General features: G+C 45.8%; 1 protein-coding gene across 1 annotated transcript; it reads left to right on the top strand.

The window, feature by feature from the left end:
- Positions 1–21,630, top strand: kcnk9 (potassium channel, subfamily K, member 9). Its single transcript, XM_086137530.1, has 2 exons — positions 1–1,182; positions 17,423–21,630. Exons 1-2 carry the CDS (start codon positions 585–587, stop codon positions 18,313–18,315), a joined length of 1,491 nt encoding a protein of 496 aa, XP_085993656.1. The 5' UTR covers positions 1–584; the 3' UTR covers positions 18,316–21,630.
- Positions 21,631–24,857: the final 3,227 nt, after the last annotated feature.

The following is a 24,857-nucleotide window of genomic DNA, read 5'->3' as shown; positions in this document are numbered from 1 at the left end:
CGTGGTGAACTCACTCGTCACTTTGCTTCTCTTATTCGCGACGATCAGACGCTCGTTCTTTTCGTTGATTTATTAGTGTCTAATGGTGGAAAGGGGGAGAGGGGAGGGGGAGTTTCGTGAGAGCCCAAACCCCCGCCCCACCCAGAGTGCCACGGTTGTCACGCGCGCGAGCCGATGTCTTTTTACGCATTTGATTTGTCCAACACGACCGCGCGTGGAAGCTCCTCTCCCTCTCCACGGAACCTGTTGTCATTCGGCGCGCGCGGAATGTTCGAATCCCGCCACAAGTTGGCACTCCGCGGCTTCGTTTGACCACTCAGCACATTCTGTCGGGATGCTAGCTCGGAGATTTTTGGGATAAAAACAATTGTGACCGATTGTTCTCCTGCTGTCTTTTCCCTGCGTGAAGAATGCCCGCGTAAAAAAAAAAAAAAGGCAACCCCCAAAAAGTGCACGCTGGAGGATGTTGCGGCTGAAACTTAAGGATGCTTCCACAGGCTCTGCGCGTGAATATTAAGACGTCCAGATGATGCGCCGCACGGTGTCGGCGGAACCCAGCGGGCGGTATTGACAGCAGCACGTTGATGGCACTGCGCACCGGGAGGACTTGGTTCGGACGGGTCTTGCGCAGGGTCTCGCGGCTGCAGTGCTCCTGGTCCAGGCGCTCCAGCAGTCTTTTGTGTCTTTCCGCCAACCAGGAGCACGATCCGGGCTTCCCGTCCCGCCGCCCCAGCCCCGCAGGCGCCCACCTCGTCCACCGTCATCGGAGCGCGCCCCTCCGCGCGTCCCCCGCCGCAGCCACCTCCGGGCGCGGTGCACTCGGCTTCTTCCCTTCTCGTCGCACCGTCCCGGGGAACACGAGGGGACATGAGCCCCTCACTCGCCGGCTCCTCGTGGCCATGAAGCGGCAAAACGTGCGGACCTTATCCCTGATCGTTTGCACGTTCACCTACCTGCTGGTGGGAGCCGCCGTCTTCGACGCCCTGGAGTCCGACTTTGAGATGAGAGAGAAGGAGCAGCTGGAAGCCGAGGAGAGGCGCCTTCAGGGGAAGTACAACATCAGCGAGGACGACTACCGCAAGCTGGAGACCATCATCATGGAGGCCGAGCCCCACAGAGCCGGGGTGCAGTGGAAATTCGCCGGCTCCTTTTACTTTGCCATCACGGTCATCACTACCATAGGTAAGTGACCAAACACGCACCCCAAGAAAGAATTTCGGAGTACAATACCAGCCTTTTGCGGTCTATTCTAAAGTTGTTGTTTTTTTTTTTACGCACGCTCATTGACTTTGCATTGATCATTCTGCCTTCAGGTGTTTTGTAATTAGTTTCGGTGACGTAACGCGATGCTGCGTTTCACTCAACTTTTTGGTACCACGAGTACGCGGTCGACGACATCATTTGCGCGCCGCGGTGCGTATTTGACAAGTTGTGATTCATTCCATTTATTTTTCAGGCTGTTTTACAAGTTGTGTAGACGATTAGGGCAAGAATTACGCTTAATAATTAAGCGGTGACGCAACCGCCAATGATCTGTAATTCGTGCGTGACCTCACCCGTCCCCTTTTTCTTCGGGATTGACTGCACTGAGAGGTGTTTCTAATATTTTGTGGTTGAGACGCATAAGATGGGGCAGCGTGATGCAGGTGCAAACTGACTGTGGTTCCGTGCAACAGTTTGACACTGTGGGGTCTATTATACAGCCGCAAAATGATTTCTTTACGCCAACAAATCATTGCTATGCAAAAGAATGTCTCTTTGATTGGCATCATGATGTTCTCCATCTGTATATGTACTCCATACATACCCGTGTGTGTGTGTGTGTGTGTGTGTGTGTGTGTGTGTGTGTGTGTGTGTGTGTGTGTGTGTGTGTGTGTGTGTGTGATTATAGAGAGATACAGTAGAGCCCGACTGCGCAGGTGTGCCTGATGTTGTCGCCGTTCAGATTTGAGGGATGACATGACACGTCATGATAAGCCAGTCACCATCAGTTATATTCCCCCACCCGTTTTATGGCCCCTCTTTGGAGGACACATTAGGAAGAGAGCAACAATAAGGGAAATTAAGGATAACCCCCCCCTCCGCCAACTCCCACACCCCCTCCCTCCCTTCCCCTGTAGTGTTTTTATAGTGTGCGTTTATTGTTCATGATTCCCCCGGAAAGGGAACATAAGTCACCTCCGTTTGACACTAATTGCCGCCGCGCATTTGCGTCATGAAGATTTATTTTGAGTTGCCACACGTTTTCGTTTGACACGCCGGCGCGTCTCGGCCACAAACGTGTCGTTGGACTTTAAGACTTGTTGCTTGATTGTTGCTCCAACTTCCTCCCTTGTGCCGAGGTGACGGGGCCGCTCCATTACGGGGAGTCACATGCTGTTATTTCAAGGTGAGGGCCGGAGACGCTTAATGCACCGCAGGGCCCTGTCCTCTACTTTTATGCCAGGCAACACTTAAGAGGGGGGCCGCAGCCGCCAGTCGTGGCCGACGACTCTGCTCGCTGTGGTTTCCAGGCTACGGCTACTGGAGCCACTGTAATATTCATGTTCTTATCAAGCGCCGTGTGGAAATGAGGACGCCTTCCCCAAAGTTCTTAATGGGCCTCCCTCGGGCCGCCCTCGATTTGCCAGGCTGCTGTGTTTGTTTTGGTGCCTGGACGGCGGATGGAACAATAAGCGTGCGGATGCAAAGCCATTTGAGCATTTTATTGGATATCTAGCTTACGGTCCATGCACAAGCATGCTCGTCACCTGTAAAACAGTCCAGGGCATTCGTCGTCGTGAAAAGTAGCGGTGGAAACAATAGCTACTCGTAAATCGAACTCCAATGAAGTTGGGACGTTGTGTTCAACACAAATCCAGAATACAATGATTTGCAAATAAAGTTCAACCTATATTAAATTGAATATACTACAAAGACAATATATTTCATGCTCGGAATGATCAACGTTATTGTTTTCAGCAAATAATCATGAAGTTCGAATTTTGTGTCTGCAACGTGTTCCAAGAAAAGCTTGGACAGGGTCACTGTGTACCAATGTGTTACATCGCCTGCTTTTTTTCCACAACATTCAAAAAAAAATGTTTGGGAAGAGAGGACGCTAATTGTTGAAGCTTAGCAGGTGGAATTCGTTCCTGCTCGCCTGATGTACAGCTTCAGCGGTTCAACAGTCTGAGGTCTCCGATGTCGTATTTTAGGCTTCGTCATGCGGCGTGCATTTTCAATGGCAGACGGGTCTGGACTGCAGGCGGGCCACTCTAGTCCCCGCAGTCTTTCGCTACAAAGCCACACTGTTGTAACGCAACTTTCAACTGACTCCTGTGGCTGTGGTGGAAGTCCCCCAAGTTGAACAATATATTCACGAGTCTGCACCTGTGTGTTGGCCTTACCGGGCCTGCCACGAATAGTGAGAAAGAACCCTTTCATAATTGCAGTCTTAGTAGTTGTTTGTCCTGGCAAACAAGGCCGGGAGTATCTCGCTCTTGCCCAAAGTCAGCTAGGATTGGTTTTAGGATGAATGACGTATTGTTTTGACAGTGTCAATCAAAAATGAGCAATGTTAGCTTTTTGTCATACGGGAATGGTGAATGCGATTGTCACGCAAAGCACGATGGCCATTCTGCTTCATGGGAGGCGATGACGACAAGCAGCGTTGCGTTTGCGCCAAACCTTTGTTGCCAAAAATCACAAATGTAGTTTCATCGCTGTGTTTGTACAGAATGTGGCAAGGTGTGGATGTTCTTTGTAAGACAACACACCTACTTTGCCACGAAAGCCTGAAGCTGTCGGTCTAGACTCGTTCAACGTTGGTGTCTTCGCAGCCCTCTCAGCAGTTTTCAATTGTGGAAAGACATCCAGTTCTTGGTCATGTTACCGTTGGGCCATATTTGCTCCACTTGGTGATGATAAGCCTCCTCCCGACTGGTACTTGGAACTATGAGATGCCACTGATTCTCTCTCTCTCTCTGTGGGCCATGCCCCGTGCTGCAAGATATGACGACAAAAATAAAATAGAAAATATCAGGGAAAGCCACCTTTAAAATCTGACCTTTATTTTGCGTGAATCAGATGCACTTTAAATGATGGCAGGCATTTAACATGAGTTTGGATGCGGTCCAAGCTACACCCCCCCCCCCCCCCCTTCCAAGAGTGCACACTTGCACGGTCACATTATCTCGTCTGTTTGTTTTTACCTCACTATTTGGCGTCCTTTTTGACTCGAGTAACCTATGGTTACTTTTTCGAAAATGGCTTTTCTAAAAGTGCAACTCAACTCATCATGCTGTTGATCCAAAGATGAGCTCAGTATATTGGAAGCATGCGAAGCTAATAGAACAATATCCTGTAAATAGTTCCGTTTTGTTGACGTGCTTGAAAGGGGATCTCGGGGCCATTCAGGTCCATTTCCTGCATCGTTTGTAGCGCCGTTAACGATTGCAATCACGTCTCATGTGATATGCGGGAGACTAGAGCGCTAGTAGTTGTAAAGTGCATCATCATAACAGCTGCTGCATGTCATTGGATGACGCCTTTTGATGTGTAGCTCATAAATAAATGTGTGCATACCGGACAAATTAGCTATTTGATTTTTAACTCATTCAGTACCAGCCAATTCTGGACCAAGTCTGAAAAGACGTTTAAAAACGTCATTGGGAGTGAATGAGTTAAATGCATTCGCATGTTTTTACACACTGCACAATGAGCTTTTTTTTTTTTTTTTTTTTTTTTTTTACACACACACACACACACACATTTGTACCCCGTTGGTTTCAACTGCAGTCGTAATAGAAGTTGATGAGATCGCAGGATTAGTTGTTTGGCTTGAAATATCAAAATGAGAAGATTTAAAAAAAAAAAGAAAAAAGAGCATCAGCAGCAACTGGAGGTGTCGCCGCCTCAGTCCATTTGATAAGACGTCGCTCAATATGTGCGTTCTCGTTACTGTCATAGCTCTGGGGGGGGGGGGGGGGGGAGTCTGACAAAGTAGCTGTCTTGATGATTCTAAAAGCCACAATTTTGCCCTCCCTCCCTTGTTGATCCCCACTGACCTGCAGCTTGACTCTGCTGATTTCAGGGAGTAATTGCGCACAATGTGGCACTTAGCCACGACAGCTGCACCCAAAGTCTCTCACCGCAAGAGCGGCCGCGGCTACACAGGCGACGCGTGCCACGTTGCCAGGAGACTATAGCCATCTCAGCCAAATGTCGGAAATATCAACACGGGCGTATATATGCTGCACCGTACATGCACCGTGTGGTTTCTTTTTTTTTTTTTTAGTTTAAATTGAAAGACCATATTCACTGAGCAACCACAACGAAGAGCTCAAACACAAAAGCAGACCATTTTTTTGTGAACTGTGTAAAATTAGGTGTACTTTTCATTTCTGATTCCCGGTAAAGCTCATAATTTGTATTAGATGTTAACAAATGAGCAAAATTGGAAGGATTCAAACTTTTATAGAATGTCTTTTTTTTCAAGTGGAGAACATTCAAACTCCACAGAGGAAGGCCGGAGCCCAGAATCAAACCCGGGACCTCTGCACCGTGAGGCGGACGTGAGAAACCAGCATGCCGCCCGCTAGCCATTCCGTCAACCGAAATTACTTCAAGACAAACCAACCAAAAAACATTTTGCCGGAAAATACCTTCGACAAACATTTGATTTCCAGTCGGTCCCTTTACAAGTGTCTGTGTAAAGACTGTCCGCCGCCACCGGACAATCTTGCGAGTTGCGACCTTCTCTGTACAACTATTTATGACATTCCACGCAATATATCTTCCGTAGCCATACGTTCAGCTGGATTTATTCCGATTTTTTTTCTACCAAAGAAAAAAAAGTGCATGGTAATACCTTAGACTAGTCAGCTTTCCGTGACCCTCCTGATGTGTCACCCCTGAGAGATGTTTCGATGAGAAGGGTTCACTTGACAGCTTCTCACATTTTCAAATAGACAAGGGGCCGCTGCGCTCCGAAGGGGCCCAGCGCGGGACCGGACCCGTCGTCTCCGCGGCGTCCGAATCCCGCGGTGATCACCGGCACGACGGGAAAACATTCCCATCGATCCGCGCCAAGGCTTCCATCAAGCTCTCGGCAGGCGGCCTTGGCAAAGTGAAAATAATACACTGGCAGGAAAGTGCGCCAGCACGACATTTTTCAATAAGCAGCCCGTCACGCTACGTGAACAACTGCTTCTGTTCTATGAGGGATGAGAGCGCAAATTGGGAGCGAATATGTTTGGAGGCGACACGCAAATACAATCATCAATTGATTGATGATGATTGATGACTTGAGCAAAAAGAAACCGAATTAAGTTACACAAAAAGTCCATTTTTGTTCGGAATATAGATACAGTTGGTCCTTGGTTTACAACGGAGATCCGTTCCTGCGGCTGCAACGTAAAAAGATAAATTAAAAAAACAAACATCAGCAGCTGCTGGAGGTGTCGCCACCTCAGTCCTTTCTCACAAGTCACAATTTTAATAAATATTGCGATGAAAAACACTAATTCATATATATCATCAGCTGTGCCATGGGAAATGACCAATTTTCAATCAATTCAAGTAATATAATAATGCATCTTTGTTCATATATCTCGATATATTTCAGTTAAAAAGTCCATCCTGGAACTCAAACCATTTTGTTGTTCTGCACAGAATGTTGGACCAAGTATCCAGATGTGATGTCGGCCATGTTTGAAGTCCCCCAGAGAGCAATTATCTCGTTGAGGGTGAGCTAGCCTCGCGGGCATCCTGCTGTCCACGGACCACTGTTTGGGATGCTTTTTTTTGGGGGGGGGGGGGGGGGGGGGGGGTTGAATAAATTATGATATTGCCCAAGAGAAAAAGTCTAAAAAACTTGTGTTACATAAGTCAGCCCTTGGCTGAGGTCCGCATCTCGATGGAACGCTCTTATTTGCGAGGTAAACCTAGCAAAACTTCAACAACTCCTCTTTTTCGTCTCGATAATATGGGTTTTGTTTTTGTTTTTCCTGCAATCTTAGCCACTTATTTCCGCTTTTATTCCAGAAGGGAACGATAGTCGCTAAGATGGGCTGTTTGGGCTCGATTGATGGTCTAACGTGTCGTTATCTATGTCAAGGCTAAGTTGTTGGAGCTCAGAGGATGGCGCGGGTGCACTCTGTGAAGTGTCCAGAGTCATACGTTAGCCGCTGACTTTAGCGCTCGAGTCGTCGCTCACAGCAGAACGTGGTCGGAGGATAAAGTGCCTTGTCGAGATGTTATCAACGATTGCTCAAGCCATTAAAACATTAACACAATCATGTGCTCGAAAGCACGAGCGTCACCTGGAGAGGTGGCCCTTGCAGTATTGAATGGGAAGCGACTTGATATCTGTCCCTGGTATACATCACGTTGCCCCGGGCTGAGCACAACCAGGCAGGCGTCGACTGTGACGAATAAAAAGCAGCTTTCACAAATAGACGGAAAGAAAACAGGCTCAACAGGATTAATGACTGGCCTATTGTGTTGTTGTTCCAAAGGGTGCTGGAAAATTGCTAGCTTAGAACAAACGCCGGTTTCGGAAAACTATTGTGTTTAATGGTACCTTTTAAGATGATGATAGTTGTCATTTTTAAGCTTCAACGTAGCCATGGCAAATAGTACAAATCTCAATCCTGAGTTTGAATGGCTTAGTCAAGAAAAGAAGCGAAACGTTCCGAAACACAAACTGACTGGCAAGAAGAAATATCTCGGCAGACCTGCTTTGCTTTGATTTGAAATACGTACTTAAAATCTTGGTTCAATTTTCTTTTTTCAGCGTGCTGCTGCATACTGTTGATAATGTCTTGCGGCTTGTTGTCACTTCTTTTCCGAAACGTCTCGCGTCCGCATCGTCGAGAAAATATATTCGTGAAGGTTCTAACAAAGAGAATTCGTCGCTAACTTCCTGACCGTATGTTATCTGTGATCATCCCTGTCCTCAGTACTAGCACGTCATGCTGTTGTTTTCATTGGATAAATAATGTCCATAAACTCCACATTAGCTATTGTCGAGTTGTACGAAGAAATGCTGACAATCCAACACGGTCCGATGTTGGATTTGGAAATATGTGCTCTGTATGTTGGATATCATCTACACAACTACATCAACAACAAACTGAGTATCACAGAACGACTTTTTTTTTTTTTTTTAAACGCAGATCTTAGTGGCTCACTCGGCACTAAATTGGAGATGTGACTGGTTTGTTTTTCGATGTGTGGCCCGTGTGGTGCTACCACGATGTTGCTTTGGAGCGATCCAGTGGCATCTGAGTGCCAGCAAACAATGAAGTGAGTTGAGGAGCTTCAATTAGACAAAACTAATCCTTTCCAACCATCGTATGGTGTCTTTCGGCATTTTAAAGTACAGGGAAGGGCTCAGTCCCCCCCCCCCCCCCCCCCCCACCTGCCAGTCGGGGGAACGCTGTGCATGATATCGGTGATGATTACGTGACCCGCATGACTCCACCGGACCACCTGCTGCTAATTCTCTCCTGCTGGACGCTGACAATTATCTTGCCCATGAAGCCCTTGCGCTGTAATGCGCTCCCACGCAGTCTTCTCACAAGCACTTGATTCCGTGGGAGTGTGTGTGCGTGCGCGTGTGTGTGTAGCTCCGAGTTATCGGCGCACAACAGCAGCATGAAAATGTGCGTTGGCGGCTCGTGAACAGTGTGTGGTCCGCTCGCTCCGAATTGCAATTTATTTATTTCTTTTGGAAAAGCCACGAGTAGTGTCTCTGTTGCTAAATGCGGCACTCCTCCAGGGTGAAAAACAAAATGCGCAGAAACTGGCACGAGCGTTGACCCGCACAGGTTGTAAACCTGCGAGATGAGCTCCGCGTGCACTTTTTTTTTCTTCCCTTTTGCTTTTGTCATTATTCATGCTGTCTGACAAAGGGGTATTTGGTTAGTTGGGTCCTGTGTGTTTTATATTTAAAGACTCTACATGCGGTACATGCTTTGTTCTTCCCGTCATTATCTGTTTGAGAATTGAATTGTTCAAAACCGTTTGGTCAGTTTTGAAAATGATATGGGAATTAAGTCACAGCCTTCATTGCAAGAACGAATTAGTAATTTTCCTGAAAATAGTATGTTAGAAAAAAAGTTCAGGGAAATTTTTATTTATTCTTGTTCTTTCAAAGTCATGAAATTGGTATTCAAGTCGGTGTCTACTCTGACATCGCCAACTACTGGCCTGGTCTGCATATTACACCTTTTCCTTTTTTTTCCCCCTGTTGTGTGAATGGTTTAGGTTTGGTGAATTACATTGGGGGGGGGGGGGGGGGGTGTCGACTGAGGTGAAAGCTGTTCTGAGTGTGACTGCTCCGACGGGGCAAGATCACATCAGGCCAAGTGGTGTCACTTTCTCAGAGGAAGTAGATTTCAGAGTGGGAACGGCCTAGTGCCTGTTGCTTAGCAGCGCTCGCTTGGCCGTAATTCCTGACACAGGATGACACGCTTCATTAGGTGCGGGAGCCTATAGTGCGGGCGAAGGGTGACACCGGGGACGCAGGCGAGTGAGCTGCATCGGCATGGTTTGAAATCTTTGTTGGGAACATTAAAACTCAGTTGCGGGTTATGGATGAGGCAAACACTTGGATGAGGTTTTACTCGACGCAGCAGACATAAATGACGGAAAAATATGTCATACAGGATAATCCACTTATTTATCGTTACAATTCCTTTTCTTTTTTTTTTTTTTAATCATACTAACCTTACAATACCAACTCCTAAACCCCCAGTGTGAAGTAATTATGAAAGGTTTCTGTTCGCACTGAGTTAGGATGGATGAAGTTATACAAATTGGGGCCGATCCAAATTAGACCGGTGCAGGCGGGTGATGTCATGTCATTCGTGTGCTGTGCATTAAATGCTACCAGGTGACCAATGGCTCAATCGGTGGGGAGGCTGCAGTCGTCACTGCCTCACTAGCTGACATCAGTGAGGACGGGAAACGTTTCAAAGTGTGTCCGTTAAAAAGGAAGTCAATCAATGTCAAATGGAAATGTGAAATTATAGTTGACAATGAAGTTTGCGTGAGTCATTTCCTCAAACTAAAACTCACCCCCTTCCCCCCGGTGTTTTATCTTTGGCCTGCAGTGTTGCTAGGGGCGGGGGGGGGGGGGGATTGAGTGGCTCTAAAATGAGTTGAGATAAATTGCCTGATGACGCATTGTTAATTATTCAAGTGGTACCTTGACTTACAAGTTTCATTCGTTCTGTGACCAATCTCTTGACTCAAATCATTTTTCCCCATTGAAATGAATAGAAATGCCTTGAGTTTCTTCCAGCCCCACATTGTTCTCTCTCTGCTGTGGGTATGCCATTTGAAATGGGGAAATTAATTTGGTGAACACATCAAGCGAGTTGTAAGCCCGTCGGACCACCGTACGAGGTCTCCTATAACTCATTCAGTACCAGCCAATTCCAGACCAAGTCTGAAAAGACGTTTAAAAACGTCTTTGGGAGTGAATGAGTTAATTTACGAACGCATATTTTCATCTCAACTTGGCTTGATTTGTCAGAGATCCAAGCGCGGACTCGGCGGACTATAAATGTACAGTTGCGGCTTGGCTTGAGGGTGCGGGACCTTTGGACTATGCGGGTCACGGTGGTCACCGGCAGCCTTCTGCCAAGACACCCAATCGCTTTTTCGAAAGTGACAAGCTGTCGCTGTCACGCGGCAAACGCCGGCAAAGATGTGCGCATCGTCGTGACAGCTCCTCGCATTGTTTGGCGGCGGGCTCCGCGTGCGCGTGCCGCCACATGCATCCGTTGCCTCCTCGTGTTTATGGCTGCGGGCCTTCTTTTTTTTCTTCCTACTGAATTTGTGACACCAACGTGGTGTCAAGAATGTCTCTTTCACCAACAGATATTTAATGGTAAAATATCATTGTCATCGTTGAACATGAATCTTTAAATGTAGTGTTAGACAAAAAAAAAAAAAAAAAAGTAAATTAAGCGCGTTCTTTTTCTAGAATGAATGACTTATACTTTGGACATCTCTGCTTTTCATGCTTTCCGACTTTTCCGAAGAGGCCAACAAAGACAGATCCATAGCACGAAGGGAATTCATTCCCATTCATTTAGCCGCTAATTGCTGGTGCGTGCTCCCCGGCGCTTCCTTTTACAATAACTAGCGGAGCCTCGTCTAACTTGGCTGGATAACGTGAAATGCGAACATCCGAATGCAGGCGGCGTGCGTCGCTATTAGCATTCTTCCGCGGGGTGCTTGAATCTCATACCTGAGATGTCTAACGGTCGAAACACGTACTGCATCACACTTGTATTTCTCACGCGGCTAAATAGATTTCATAGAATCTCTCCGTATCATGTGGTGCAGTCCACCAGAAACGCAATCATAAACATATTGTGCAAAGGATAATGTCAATCGAAACCAAGTACTGTCGTCTTTGGAAAGTCCGAATTTTCTTACGTAATATTGTGGTTGGCGAGCGTACGGGAGAGCCCGGGCGTACTCGGTTCAATTTTCACACGTGGACAAAACTGATGGCACCCTCTGTACATGAAAGAAAAACACACAGTGATCACAAATTTAACTTGCGCTGTGTGCGTCAATGACAATATCCCGTTAGCATCACAACACTTTATTTTACGAAAGATTTTCTCAAACCCCTCTCGATATATTTGGTTTCGATTCATGACAGGGATCATGTTTTGTTCTGTTCAGCTGCCATTTATTTTAATTCGTGTCAAAAAGGAAACTGAACTGTCTGAACTGTCAGACATTGTCTCTGAAAGGAGAAGGAAAATGATCGGCCACGTACTCCGGCTGCCAAGAGAGAGACCGGCAAGTGTGGCCATGGACTGGATGCCAGAGGGTGGAAAGAGGAAGAGAGGTAGGCCAAAGAAGACGTGGAGACAGACTGCCAAAGAAGACCTCAGTGAGATGGGTGTCAGCTGGCATGAAGCAAGAAAGGTCGCCAGTGACCGGAACAAATGGAGGAGGCTCGTCGCCCAATGTTCCAAATAGGAGCGGGCGGAGCTAACTAACTAACTAACTAACAAAAAGGAAATCACGTTGATGTTACTTTGTATTTTTGTTCCTGTGTTAACGACGGATAGAATATTACAGTCTTGCTTTTTATCTATTTACATATAAAACTTTACGTTAATGGTTAAATACATTTCTTTTGTATATCCTTTTGTAGAGCTTGTGCTAAAGCGTTTAAGGGCTTGTACTTCCAATACATGAGTGGATCCAACTAAGAAACACGCCGAGAGTGTGGATGTACATTTCATGTCACCCAGACAAGTCAAACAACAACAAAAAAAAAATTGAATTCCGGGCAAATTCCCTGACAGTTGAGTGCCACACCACCTTAACTCGCCTGACGGCTTCTCGCCTCAGCGCTCCTCTTGACCTTCATTAAAATGTCAACGCCCGCAGCAGTGAACACCTCCGGGCTACCTGAGAATGTTGGAGGCAGATTAACCCGCGGATCAAACAAGGAAAAGGGCCTAGTTTAAGCAAATGCTCGACACTTGTAGCGTTAATGGCGAGGCTCGCTGTGGGTACTAATTAGTGCCAGCCTTGATTATTTTATAAATAATGCAGGACACAACCGAGTGACCAACGCAAACGAAGAAAAGCCATTTGGGGTATGACTTCAATGAAACATGAATGTTTCCCCAAAAATGTACTCTAATGCTTCATGATTAATTAACTCTAATGATTAATAAATTAATCACTGCATCAGAAGGCTTTCTTCGGGATGCACACGTGTTTCTCAAATTCTCACTTACGTCAAGTAATTTATAAACTGCCAGCAATGTCATCATTATTTGGGGGGGTTCATTTTGGGTCTTTCCATAATTAGCCAGTCGCAATACTACGGTCTTGTTCTTACATGTTTCTTGGCTCTACTATTGTGAGAGTTCCATCGTCTTGTTCTATTCTCTTGTTTCTTGCAACCGGCTTCGACACTTCAATTCAACCTTTGGCATAACGCGTCTAAATTGCCTCATATTCAGCACATTTCCAGTCCTGGCTATCTAAAACCTTCTTGATAATCCCTAGTAGGAAGCAGCGTGCTATGCGCGATTGTGACGATGCTGGCATAATCTTCCCGCTCGTCTTCATTGTCTTCCACGCGTAGCGCCGGTGTAGTACCTCATTTGTCCGCAGATTTTGTAATGTCCTGAGTAAAATTGATTTGAAAAACAATCCAGTCACAAAGAGCCTGAAAGCAGAACCGATTTGCCCCGTTCTCGCCGTTTCTAGCCTTCGGCGACTGAGATTTAAAACGCTTCTCTGCAGCAATAGGTGTGCGCCGCCCCCTTCAGCCATCAAATGTCATGCTACGATGACCCCCTGGAGCCCAATTATCTCCACAAAAATCAAAAGCATCACCATTAAAGCAAGTTAACACCGCTCCCAGGCCGGTTTCACGGCTGATTTTTTTTTTTTTTTTAAACACCTGGATGTGAGCTGTTTTGACCTGATGAGTTTTGAAAGAGGTGACCGAAAAGCCTCCGTCAAGTTGGTTTGCTTTGCCCGCTGGGATGCAAGTTGACCATTGAAGGTGGATTTGTGTTAAGTGGATGTTCTCTCAGCCTGATTTATGGAAGATAATTCGTCATACAGCAAACGTATTGGTCCAAACACATGGAGATGCCGGGTCTAGTTTGTTGGGAAAAGAAAAACACTTTTGGGCCGCTTCCTCAGCAGTCAAGTCTTGCTCACTCACTTGAAGAGGGAGGGCTGTCCTCCTGGGCTAAAACAACTTCATTATCCAGGAGTGACACTATTTTGATTGAATGATTTATTGGCTCACTCATTCTGATTTTCACCAAAGTAACTCAACAATTGTTTGGTCTAATCGAGGTGTTTGTGCGCTACTCCTTCGTGGGTCAGGAAATACCCAGTGAAGAAGTAAGACATCGCCCAGGAATGGAAGTCATTTTAATCTTAAAACGAACATTCAGGCTGAGGACTCATGTGACTGCTGTACTTCATTTAGTTGACTTTCCCCCCCCCCCCCCCCCCCCTTTTAAGGCCAACTTTTCATTTGGAACGACTGCAAATTGAACAAGAATGACTCTCAGTGGAGCGGAACTGTTAACAAAAGAGAAACAAGAAAATTGTAAAGTCTTGCATTTGTCAGACTACAGCACTTCCTTGTTCATGGAGGGCGGATGTCGAGTGTTTCCAGTCCGTGGTACCATCCTAGACAAAGCGGATGAGTGATAAAGGATTATCACAAAAAATTGCGCAACGTTGAATGACCGCCGTCATGATTGATTGCATGTGTAATATGCGGTCATCTCGTAACTCCGCACTGTCGGGTTGTTAAAGAGCTGAACGCGTATTGTCATTTGTCTTCTCACCGCTCTGAAATCTACCTTTCCCTGTTGACGTATTCATTAGGCCGTTGCAATTTGCACGATGAGATAATTGAAAAATGGAGCACATTGTAGCGGAGCTACATCATAATGGAATTCGGCCCTTTCATGTCGTGTCACTTCAATTTGAGCGTCAATGACTCAAAAATCCAGTGCCGCCGTGGCCGTCATGCACAGACGTACGCGTGCATGCAGGTGGAGGTGTGGGCAGACGCTCCAAAGCGGCCAAACAAAAGTTGAGTCATGCAGTGTTGGAGCAGAGCAGTGTGCATGTGGTCTTGAACATTGCGGGTGCTCCGTTTCTCACCCGGGCACACCTAACCTTGCGTTATGACACTTGGTCAGTTGATTATGGGATCGACTGCAGCCTTTTTTCTTGAGCCCTGAAGCACAGAACACAAGTGAAGTTTGACGCCCCTGATCTAAAAGCATTCATTCGTTTTCTACCAGGGCTGCCAAGATGAGTCGACGAACCGTGATGATGTCGACGACCAAAAGCGTCGACAATTCATTTAAATCGTCGACGAGTCGGTATTATTCCTGCAGTTATATTTCTCCCCTCAAAACGGTCTCTGTGGCTCCCGCCGCCCTGTCAGCATTTTCTGTGCTTGAGTTGACGCACATCCGCAGCAGAGTTGATCCAGGCCAGCCGTGATGTCAATGGATAGGCCACGCCTACTCCTAGCAGTAGGAATGAAAAGGACACCAGAACTGTTAAAGCTTTTGTGAACACCCCCCCCCCCCCCCCCCATCAATTCTATATCTGACGACGAGGGACAGTCGTCTCGGACTCCGTAAACTGCTTGGCTGCTTAGCAGCTAACAATGTCAATGTGAGTGAGCTACTTATAGCTGTAGAGTTGTAATGTGAACGTTAATATGATCTTCAGACCGACAATGACATTTTCAGCGCTTTGCACACTGTGTACTATGTACCGTATTGGGCCGAATATAAGACGGTGTTTTTTGCATTGAAATAAGACTGAAAAAGTGGGGTTTGTCTTATATTCGGGGTCTAGACATTATACCCATTCACGACGCTAGATGACGCCAGATATCAATGAAGCGAATGCTGAACTTGACTCCCCAGGCCAAAGTGAACCCCTGCCACGAAGAATAAAAATAAAAATAGCGGTAGCACGAAGAAGAAAAATAGCGGTAAGAAAGAAAAGAGAAGAAAATAATAGAAGAGATAACAGAAAATGGAGAAACGTAGCGACAATCTGGAGAAAAGTGGCTCGAAGATCGGCCAGGTTAACCGGCAGCTGAGGAGAAGTTATGATGTAATTGACATTTCAAAAACCAGAAGCCATTCATTTACAAATGTCATTGCACTTTAGTTTACATATTCAAATGTTCAGATATTAAGATTTGAATGAGGCAAAATAATAATGAGGCTTTTCTTCTCAAATATATTGTTATCATTTGTTTCAGATGTACTGTAATTATTTTCTGCATAAAAATTAATTTGGTGTTCAAAAAGTCTTTTTTTCAAAAAAGAGGGGGTCGTCTTATAATCAGGGCCGTCTTATATTCGGGCCAATACGATACGTACTATCAGCATAATTGTCTTTGTTTTTAGATTTTTTTTTTTTAATGCCTCAACATCGGGTACATCCGCAATTTAACAGATCATTCATTTATACCCCTGAAATGAAATTATTAATACATATCGGAATGTGGTTAATTTTTTTCATGTTTTCTGAAAAAAAAAAAAAAAGATGAAAGGCAGTTATTTTAGGGGGCTGACGATATGATTAGTCGACTAATCGCAAATACTGTTGGCAATTAGTCAACTAGCAAAATGATAACAGTAAAAAATAAAACGGTAAAAGCATCGCGATCGCTCATAAAAGCAGCAGTTCAAACATTCATTCATTTGTGCATGTGGCGGATGCATTGGGCATGTCATATTTCTCCAGTTAATCTTCACATCAATGTCTGATGTAACATTTGTGAGCGACCGGCGCAGATGATGTCACAATTATTTGTCTTCACTCGCTGTCTTTTCTAATTTCATTTCAAACCATCCCGTGCATGCGCGTGTTTTTGTGGCTCTGCACAAACACAAGCGTCACCTGTGCACACACGCGGAGCACAAAAGCACCTGCGCGCGGCGCAACAAATACGAGCGTTCCCAAGACAACAACGCATCATTGAGTCGTTGCGAGAGCACGAGCCGTTTAAAACGCAAGCGCTTTGAAGCAATACGGTACTGTGTGGGTTATCGAGTAGATTCAAGGCATGCGAAATAATAACAAACTACTTTGAACTGCCACGACCGGCATTCCATAATTCACCTTTGTAAAAGAAACCATTCCAATTTCGCGCTAACCACTGGCCCACCGGGCCGCCGTAAAAAATGAGCAAATGAGAATTTTGAAAAGTCATAATTATTTTCTATGTTTTGCTTTTATGTGCGATTGGCTGGCAACCGGTTCAGGGTGTCCCCCGCCTCCTGCCTGGAGACAGCTGGGATAGGCTCCAGCACCCCCCCCCCCCCCGCGACCTTTGTGAGGATAAGCGGATCGGGAAATGAATGAATGAATGCTTTTACGTGTTCCGAGAAAATAATCCCAGATACAAAGAGTCGATTATTTTTCTCCCCTTTTTGTTGCGTGACAACATTTGCAAAGGAAGCAGTAAAGTGATCCAAACGCCAATTTGGGGGAGTTTTTTGTCGCATATTTTTTCTGAACTCTATTATTCTCCTAATAGCAGTGACCAGCTCCACGGCGCAACCCCGTCTTCCGCGGCAGCTGATGTTCCTCATAAGAGACTTTTTAAAAGTGTACATTTGCGATATTAGGGAGGCCTATAACGTTCGTGAGTCAGCACCTTAAGTTTCATCAGCTAAAAGCGTCACTGGCTCAGCATTAGGCCTTCCCTCTTCCAAACTCATCTATTTCTCCCCAAACTAATTGGATAACCAACTACCCCCCCCCCTTCCCCACCACCCCCCCTCTGGTGTCTGCCAGTTGCATCTTTGTTTTTTTTTGGCAGCCTGCACTGTCAACAAAAACGTCCACCTCACGCGCTTATTTCTTCTCCCGTCAGGCTACGGCCACGCGGCGCCAGGAACGGACGCGGGGAAGGCCTTCTGCATGTTCTACGCCGTCCTGGGCATCCCCTTGACTCTGGTGATGTTCCAGAGTCTTGGCGAGAGGATGAACACGTTTGTCAAGTACCTGTTGAAGCGCATCAAGAAGTGCTGCGGCATGAGCATCACCGACGTCTCCATGGAGAACATGGTGACGGTGGGCTTCTTCTCCTGCATCGGCACGCTGTGCATCGGCGCCGCCGCCTTCTCGCACTACGAGGACTGGAGTTTTTTTCAGTCGTACTACTACTGCTTCATCACGTTGACCACCATCGGCTTCGGGGACTTTGTGGCCCTGCAGAAGAACAGGGCCCTTCAGAAGAAGCCGCTCTACGTGGCCTTCAGCTTCATGTACATCCTGGTGGGCCTCACGGTCATCGGGGCTTTCCTTAACCTGGTGGTGCTGCGCTTCCTGACTATGAACAGCGAGGACGAGCGGCGGGACGCCGAGGAGCGGGCGTCGCTGGCGGGAAACCGCAACAGCATGATCATCCACATTCAGGACGAGTCGCTGCAGCCAGGGCGGCAGCGGAGGGGGGGCCGCGAGAGCCGTCGCGACGAGATGAGTGACTTGCGCTCGGTGTGCTCCTGCATGCGCTACCGCGCGCACGACCTGCCCACCCCCAGAGGGCTGATGGGAGGACTGGGATGCGCCTTCTCCCACCAGAACTCGCTGGGCTCCCAGCTGAACCCGGGCCACTATTATCACTCCATCTCCTACAAGATTGAGGAAATCTCACCCAGCACGCTGAAGAACAGCTTCTACCCGTCACCCAACAGCTCGGTATCGCCGGGCCTCCACAGCTTCACGGAGAAGCTCCAGCTCATGAGGAGGAGAAAGTCCATCTAGTCTGCCCGCCCTCGCCAAACCTCATCTCAAGCACTTTCCCGTTTTCTTTCCGTATTTTTTGGTTTGCTTTTTTTTTTTTTGCACCTGGTAGAGAACACTCATGGGATGCATGACGCATGGATGTCTATTTTTTCAAGGGATTACGACACACCAACGCTTGATAGACCTTCCCGATGCACTCTAGAAAGCGCTTCTCTAAAAACTTTGGTTTCCTACCAAATGACACACACTTGGGGGGTGGGGGGGTGGGGGGGAAATGCTATTTTTCATAAAGGAGGACACTTGTTTCACCGTAACTTGAAGAACCCGTCACGTACACACAAAGGATGATTTTTCTACAAGCCATCACACAAACATCGTCGCTAACGTTAGCATGTGCGTCGGCCCGGTATTTTTTTGTGACATTCCTTTGTTTGTTGTTAGCAGCTTTGTTTGGAATCCAAAAGGTCATGCTGCTGTTACTAATATCACCCTCTCCGTATATTCTCCTTTCGTGGAGCGTTAAAGATCATATCTGGCCAGCCGAGCTCGAACGACACGAACGCAAACTCTTTCATTGGAGGCTTTTGTGGCACTTGCTCCTTTTTCCCAGGATTCGTTATTGAATTCATCAGTGTCAAGTGATCTTGTCATGATAGCTCCTCCGCAAAAGTGGCAGAAATAGCGATTGCAGATTTTTTTTTAAATTAAATGTCAAGATTTAAAATATGAAATAACGTATTGAAATAGGCCTTTTTTTTTTTTTTTTTTGCAATAGACTCACCTTGGGGTTTGCCATCACGACACGCGTATGAGGCAAGATCTACAGGCTACATCAGAATCTGATGCACAACTTAGATGATGACACCCCCTCCTGTATTTAAATCCCAGAGAGAGAAAGCATTTTAGACAATCTCCGAAAACAAACATCTGAAAGAGGCCGCGGCTAAAGCCTGGAAAAGCGTCACAAAAGTAGAACTCAACCATTTGCGAATTTAATAAATACATCATCAAAACATTGGGAAATGTTTGTAACATATTTGAACTCTTTCGAGTTCCAATTTCGATGAGCGACAAATCAACACGCCGTCATACCGTGCCTCCAAAAGTATGTCGTTTTTTTTTTTCATTTTTGCCATTGACCGGAAATATTCGGGTCTGGAATCCAAAGAGTCAACAAGGGGCTCAGCTTCTTCTTTGGAGTATTTCCACCCGTGTGTTAAACCCAAATTGCATGAAGCCGGTGACCAACGGACATCAACTAAACTCCTCCAGACATAAACCCCGACAGCGCATTGATTTTTACCCACTAAAAAGAGGACCGAAGCCAATATCTGATTTCCCCCCAAACAAATGTTTTGTTTTGTTTATTTAAATCACAACCTCGCGGGGATAACCGGTTCAGGTAATGGAGGGATAATTTAAGAATATTCTACAAATTAAATTACCCACAAAATCGGGTTTGTAAGGGAGAAATGTTTTATAAAGTCATCAACATCAGCATGATCCTTTGGGTTTTTGTTACTTATATCTGGATTCAATGCGTACTCATCAGGCCATGCGTTTATGTTTCGTTTCACAGTTTGTGTTGAAAAGAATTCTGCTTTACTCGCGTGCATTCTAAGGTCCCACCTGGTCAAACTCACCAACGATGTTTGCTCTCAGGTTCGAAGCAATCGCCTTGCTTTTGTTGTTTTGCTTTGCCTCTTTTTACAAATGACACACGATGTACATACCTCCGTCCTGCTCAAAATATTCTGAGACGTTTTACAAGAAAGACTACTGAGGTGCATCATCTCGCCAGGCCGGGTCTCCTTTGTATATATCTGAGACCATCCGGCCTGTTTTAAACAACCCAATCTGCCTTTTCTCTCTCTCTCACAGCTGGTCTCTGAACGCATGGTGAAAGCATTTTAACTGTATCTTGTTTGTTGACCAATTTTAGCTTTTCATAAGCCGCACAAGACTAAAAGCTCTTTTCCCCGTTCCTTGATTCTGTTATCGCCAATGGAAAACCATATTTATTAGTTCAAATCCTTGTCCATCTTGCCTTGTCTCCTCGAACGGGAGAAGAGCAGCGCCATCACTCTACTTTGGATTAAATCTTGATTGGGTCAGGACAAATTTACACAGGCAAGGCAATGGTGTGTGAGATAAACATTGTTTCGTTATGGGAACACGACCGGCTTGTATGTTTGTATCAAGCTTTGGAATAAATACGACAAAAAGAGAGGCATATGTATTTTTTACACGATTGCGTATATACGTGCCTTGAAGAAACACTTCTAACCGATGACATTACATTTCATTCAAACCAAGACCGATTTATAATAATCATTTCCTAATACTTCCGCCAACAAAATGAAGATGTTGACCTAACGCGGACGTTCTGCCGACCCGCCGCAAAGCTCACAAGTTAACCGTTTATCGTTCACCTGCTTATCGCTATCTTCAAACATTGTTTTCATTTCACAACCGGTTTTTCAATTCTCAGTTATTTTAAGCGCCGGTTGACTTCCTAATTCGCCGTTGTCTAACCCAGCGTTAAAAGTCAATTGTTAAAAACATGGTCAGTCACGTCGTTGGTTTGCAGCAGCGTCACGGCTAACCGTGGTTAGCGTCATGATTTAGAGCCAACTCATGGCACAATTCCTCATTTTGTTTATTTCACTTTTCGGACAAATCATTAAAAAAAAAACACCCAAATTACGCATGAAATGGTTTATTTAGACGCAGGTTTTTGATATTTCGTGGGATCCTAAATGTCATCAATTAACCAAGCCCTCCCTCGCCCAATCCCTATCCACCACATATGACTCTGATTTGCCTGCTGCCGGCCCACGCCGCATATATTTACACTCCCGGCCCTCGGCAGATGGCGCGCACGCACACACACACACACACACACACCATTGCCGGCATCGGGCTCGCTCTGTTTCCATCCTAAACATTGCAAAGCTGCGAAAAACCGTGTTTTGTTTGCATGTGGCGGCATTGTCCATTCCTCTGTTAGCAACGCCTTCAATGTGCACCTTTATCCAGGGTTGTTTTACATCCTCTCTGTGATTGAACAAATCATGTGTACCGTGCCCCGATAACAGGAGTCTTGTACGCGGTTACACGCTCATGCCTCAAGTCAACAGCGGCAGGAGAGAAGGCCGAGGGTAAACGAACCTTCTACGTAGTTCATTTGAAAGTTTACTTTTCCCTTCGCACTTTTTTCATTTGTTCTTTTTAAGGGTGTGTGCATGATTCGGTGCGGGTGACTCACTGGGTGGCGTGGCGCAGCTGGGTGAAGCCATAGCACACTTTAATAATAAAACAAACAAATGCTGAGCTTTTGAAAGCCTTCTGTTGTCTTCTATTATGGCTGCTACAATGGAGACTCGTGCGGTTTTAATTTTGGGAACGGAGCTTTCACTAGGTAGCGCGGCGAAAAGTGTTTAGCACGTCTGCATGTTCTTCCTGAGCTTGAACGGCTAAAATAGTTTCCTCTGACATTTCAAAAACATGCACGATAGCTTGAATGAAGGTTCTAAATTGCCCATATGTGTGAATGCCCTGTGATTGGCTGGCGACCAGTCCCAGGGTGTAGTCTGACACTCACCCACAATCAGCTGTGACGGGCTCCAGCTCACCTCTGAGCCGAATGACGAAACGTGACATGGAAAATTAATGGATGGTAGGACCACCCGGAACACAAGTCTGTTGAATTTTGTGTTTTTTCTAAGTATAGGTTATGATCAGTTTCAGGGCTTTAAATTAACTCCGTAAGTAAGTAGCTCACTAACTAATTGTAACTCAACATTAAAAATGTCGCTCATGTAGTTTACAAATATATGAAGCTATTTTTGTGCTGACGGGAAATGGCCTTTTTAGGGAATACATTTGTGTTGAAAATCTGGTCCACATAATGGCTTCCACTTGCGAGTGAAACATGTTTCCTGGAGCCTTTCACCTTTTCTGCTACAGATACAGCAAGAAATATTCACCGATAACCTCCTAAAGGCCAAAATTATGAGGGGTTGACCAAGTTTATATGTTAAAATAAATTGGCAATGACATTTTTGGACTTGAATGTATTTGTTCTTGAGGATTTTAAGTGTTTGAAGTGCTCATTATAATTTTTTTTTTCAAAGGAAATTCCCCAAAGATGACTGCCACTTTTCACCTTGTTAGTGTCATTTCATTTCAGTTGGCTAAGTTGATTTGGAAATGTCTAAATTCAGTTCTGAACTTATTGCCGAACAAATTAAACTCCAACGTCAGGGCACCGGCGAACTTGTTTAAATAATGGCGCGATGTGAGCGGGGAACCAAGATGTTAATATCGTGCTAACAACTCTGCGGCTAAACTACGGCTGCGAGCTAGGTGTTCAGCGGTTCCCGTTTTGTAGTGAACGGTCCCTTTGCTCTTTCTTTTGGCGAAAAACCAAATGGTGTTAGTGTTGCGGTTGTGAGAAAAACAATTTCCTTACTGTTCAGGTCGAAAATACCCAACGGCAGCTTCTTGTTGCTTTATCCACTGGCCCCGCGCAGCTGCTTGTTCAGTAGGTGGTGAAATGAGCATTGGCCCAAACGAGTGTAATTACACTGTACGTCAGGCGGCCAGAGGGCGGCACAATAAGAACACTAGGAGAGGGGCGTTTGGGACTTCCTCGCGCTGTAATTTGGCATAGAAAACGACCGCATAAGTGGAGCCAAGTTGCGTTTGAAACGTGATGGAGCTTCGCAATAAGCAGGGGCTAACATAACACCGGGTTTTCTTTGGCCGCTTCTTGTTTAGTAGCAGTGCAGGATTTTCATGAAATATTGATGTCTGTCGGGGAGCTCAACCGCCTGTTTGCCAGGAGCTCATCCACCGTGGAAAGCCAGCGACAGGCCGCTTCCCAAATTCAATAAATGAGCCTGATGAGGGAGGAATGGAGCTAAAATTAAAACCAGCGACTGAGATTGTCGAGGTCGTGTGGGCCGACACTTTCTGCGGGCAACGCCGCGTCCAAACGGCAACGTGTGTAGATGGGTTTCATATTGAGTTGCGCAATGCTGCCAGCCTGGTTCTTCATAATTATCACGCTTTGATTAGAATGAGATTCCAGAAGGAATGAAACGGGAGAGAATCGAATCAGTGCATTTCATCAAAATTAATATTGCGTCTGATACCTGCCGCACGTTAACCCTTTACACGTTAAGTAAAGTGTGTGGATCCCATAGGTTGACGTTTGGAGTGTACTTCTTATTGGTTTGGTTGGTTAGTTGGTCAAACATCTAAATGATGGTCTGTAAGACAGCATTTCCAAACACACAATGGTCCTCCAAGTTCCTCGTTCTTGCGTGAAGTCTGTTTTTGACCCCCTCCCAGGTTGCCCGGCGTAACTTAAAGGTGGGCAACTCCTGCGGTCTGGAGGACTGGTCTCTGTCGTAGGACCGTCTCGAAGGACAGAAGAAGGATTTTTGTGAGATGAGAAGCAATATGGATTGTGTTGGTTTGACTTTATAGTAAGCGTCCATCTACATTCATCAAGTTTCTGTCAGTGGAAGAAAATAACTGCAGCGTAGCATCCTCATTTGTTGATTTATTTGCGGGTGCAAAATAGAACCTTCTTCTCTTGTCATGTCTCGCAATGACATCAAATAACCTCATTGGCTAAATCCTGCCCTCTGGTGGCAAACTGAAGCCTGCAAGAACAAACTCAAAAGAGACAATAAGCCCCACATCTCAACTTGGTGTGCTGCTGAATTTGAATGCTCATCTGTTTACAACGAAATAAATGTGGGTGAGGCGGGCTGGAGGTGCCAGCAGTCATGCGGCTGCAAGTCGGCGATAGTCGCTGGACCTGACGCCCCACCGAAAGAACAAGTTCTTGGTTCTCTTCTTAAATCCCAATACATATATTTTTTGGCGAGTTTTCCGGCCAAATAGCAGAATGGTTAAAAAGTTTGCGTCCGGTACGGTGAGCGTCCGGTACGGTGAGCAATAACTCGCTTTCGTCCAATCTCTTAAAATTCCAATCCAGCGCGGGAACAAGAGGAGGTAAATCGCAAACCCTCCGCATGCATCTCAATGAAACACAGTCGAGGGAATTTGCATATGCATGCATGTTAATTGTCCTATTTCTGTCCATAGGCTAATCTTAAAACCGGCCTGAAACGGCCTCTTCAAAGTTAACAGGCTGACATTCAAGCAAATTTATCAACTTCTGTATACCTGATTGTCTCATTTGTGTCCGCAGGCCTGCATCGTCATTAAGCGTACCCTAAAATGGCTGACTTCCCCTGCGTCATTTGGGGCAATAAGCAAAGCCAACAGGGAACAAGTCGACATTTTAAACTCCGATGCGCTTTCTTGTGAGTAGCGGGTTTTTCTTGTGCTCACTTATGTCCACCAGGTGGTGCTGCAGCTCTCCAGAAAACCTGACCAACCCCAGGCCGTTTCTTCAAGTACTGTACTTGATTCCGACTTTTCCACACTTACCTTGACAATTTTGTTGGACTCTGACGTCGGCTACAAACTCACAAGAATTTGAAATGAGAAAAGAACATTTTTTTTGTGTGCAGGGTCAG

Source organism: Hippocampus guttulatus, chromosome 18, assembly GCF_054856545.1.
Source record: "Hippocampus guttulatus isolate MCC_2025c chromosome 18, RoL_Hgut_1.0, whole genome shotgun sequence".
Classification (NCBI taxonomy): Eukaryota; Metazoa; Chordata; class Actinopteri; order Syngnathiformes; family Syngnathidae; genus Hippocampus; species Hippocampus guttulatus.
Note: the sequence above shows the minus strand (reverse complement) of the source record. Positions and strands in the feature narration are given on the sequence as shown.

Excerpts from the sequence above, each read along its gene's own strand:
- kcnk9 (XM_086137530.1), top strand. The coding sequence starts at position 585 with ATGGCACTGCGCACCGGGAGGACTTGGTTCGGACGGGTCTTGCGCAGG. Across the intron at positions 1,183-17,422 it reads CACGGTCATCACTACCATAG|GCTACGGCCACGCGGCGCCA; the intron begins GTAAGTGACCAA and ends TTCTCCCGTCAG.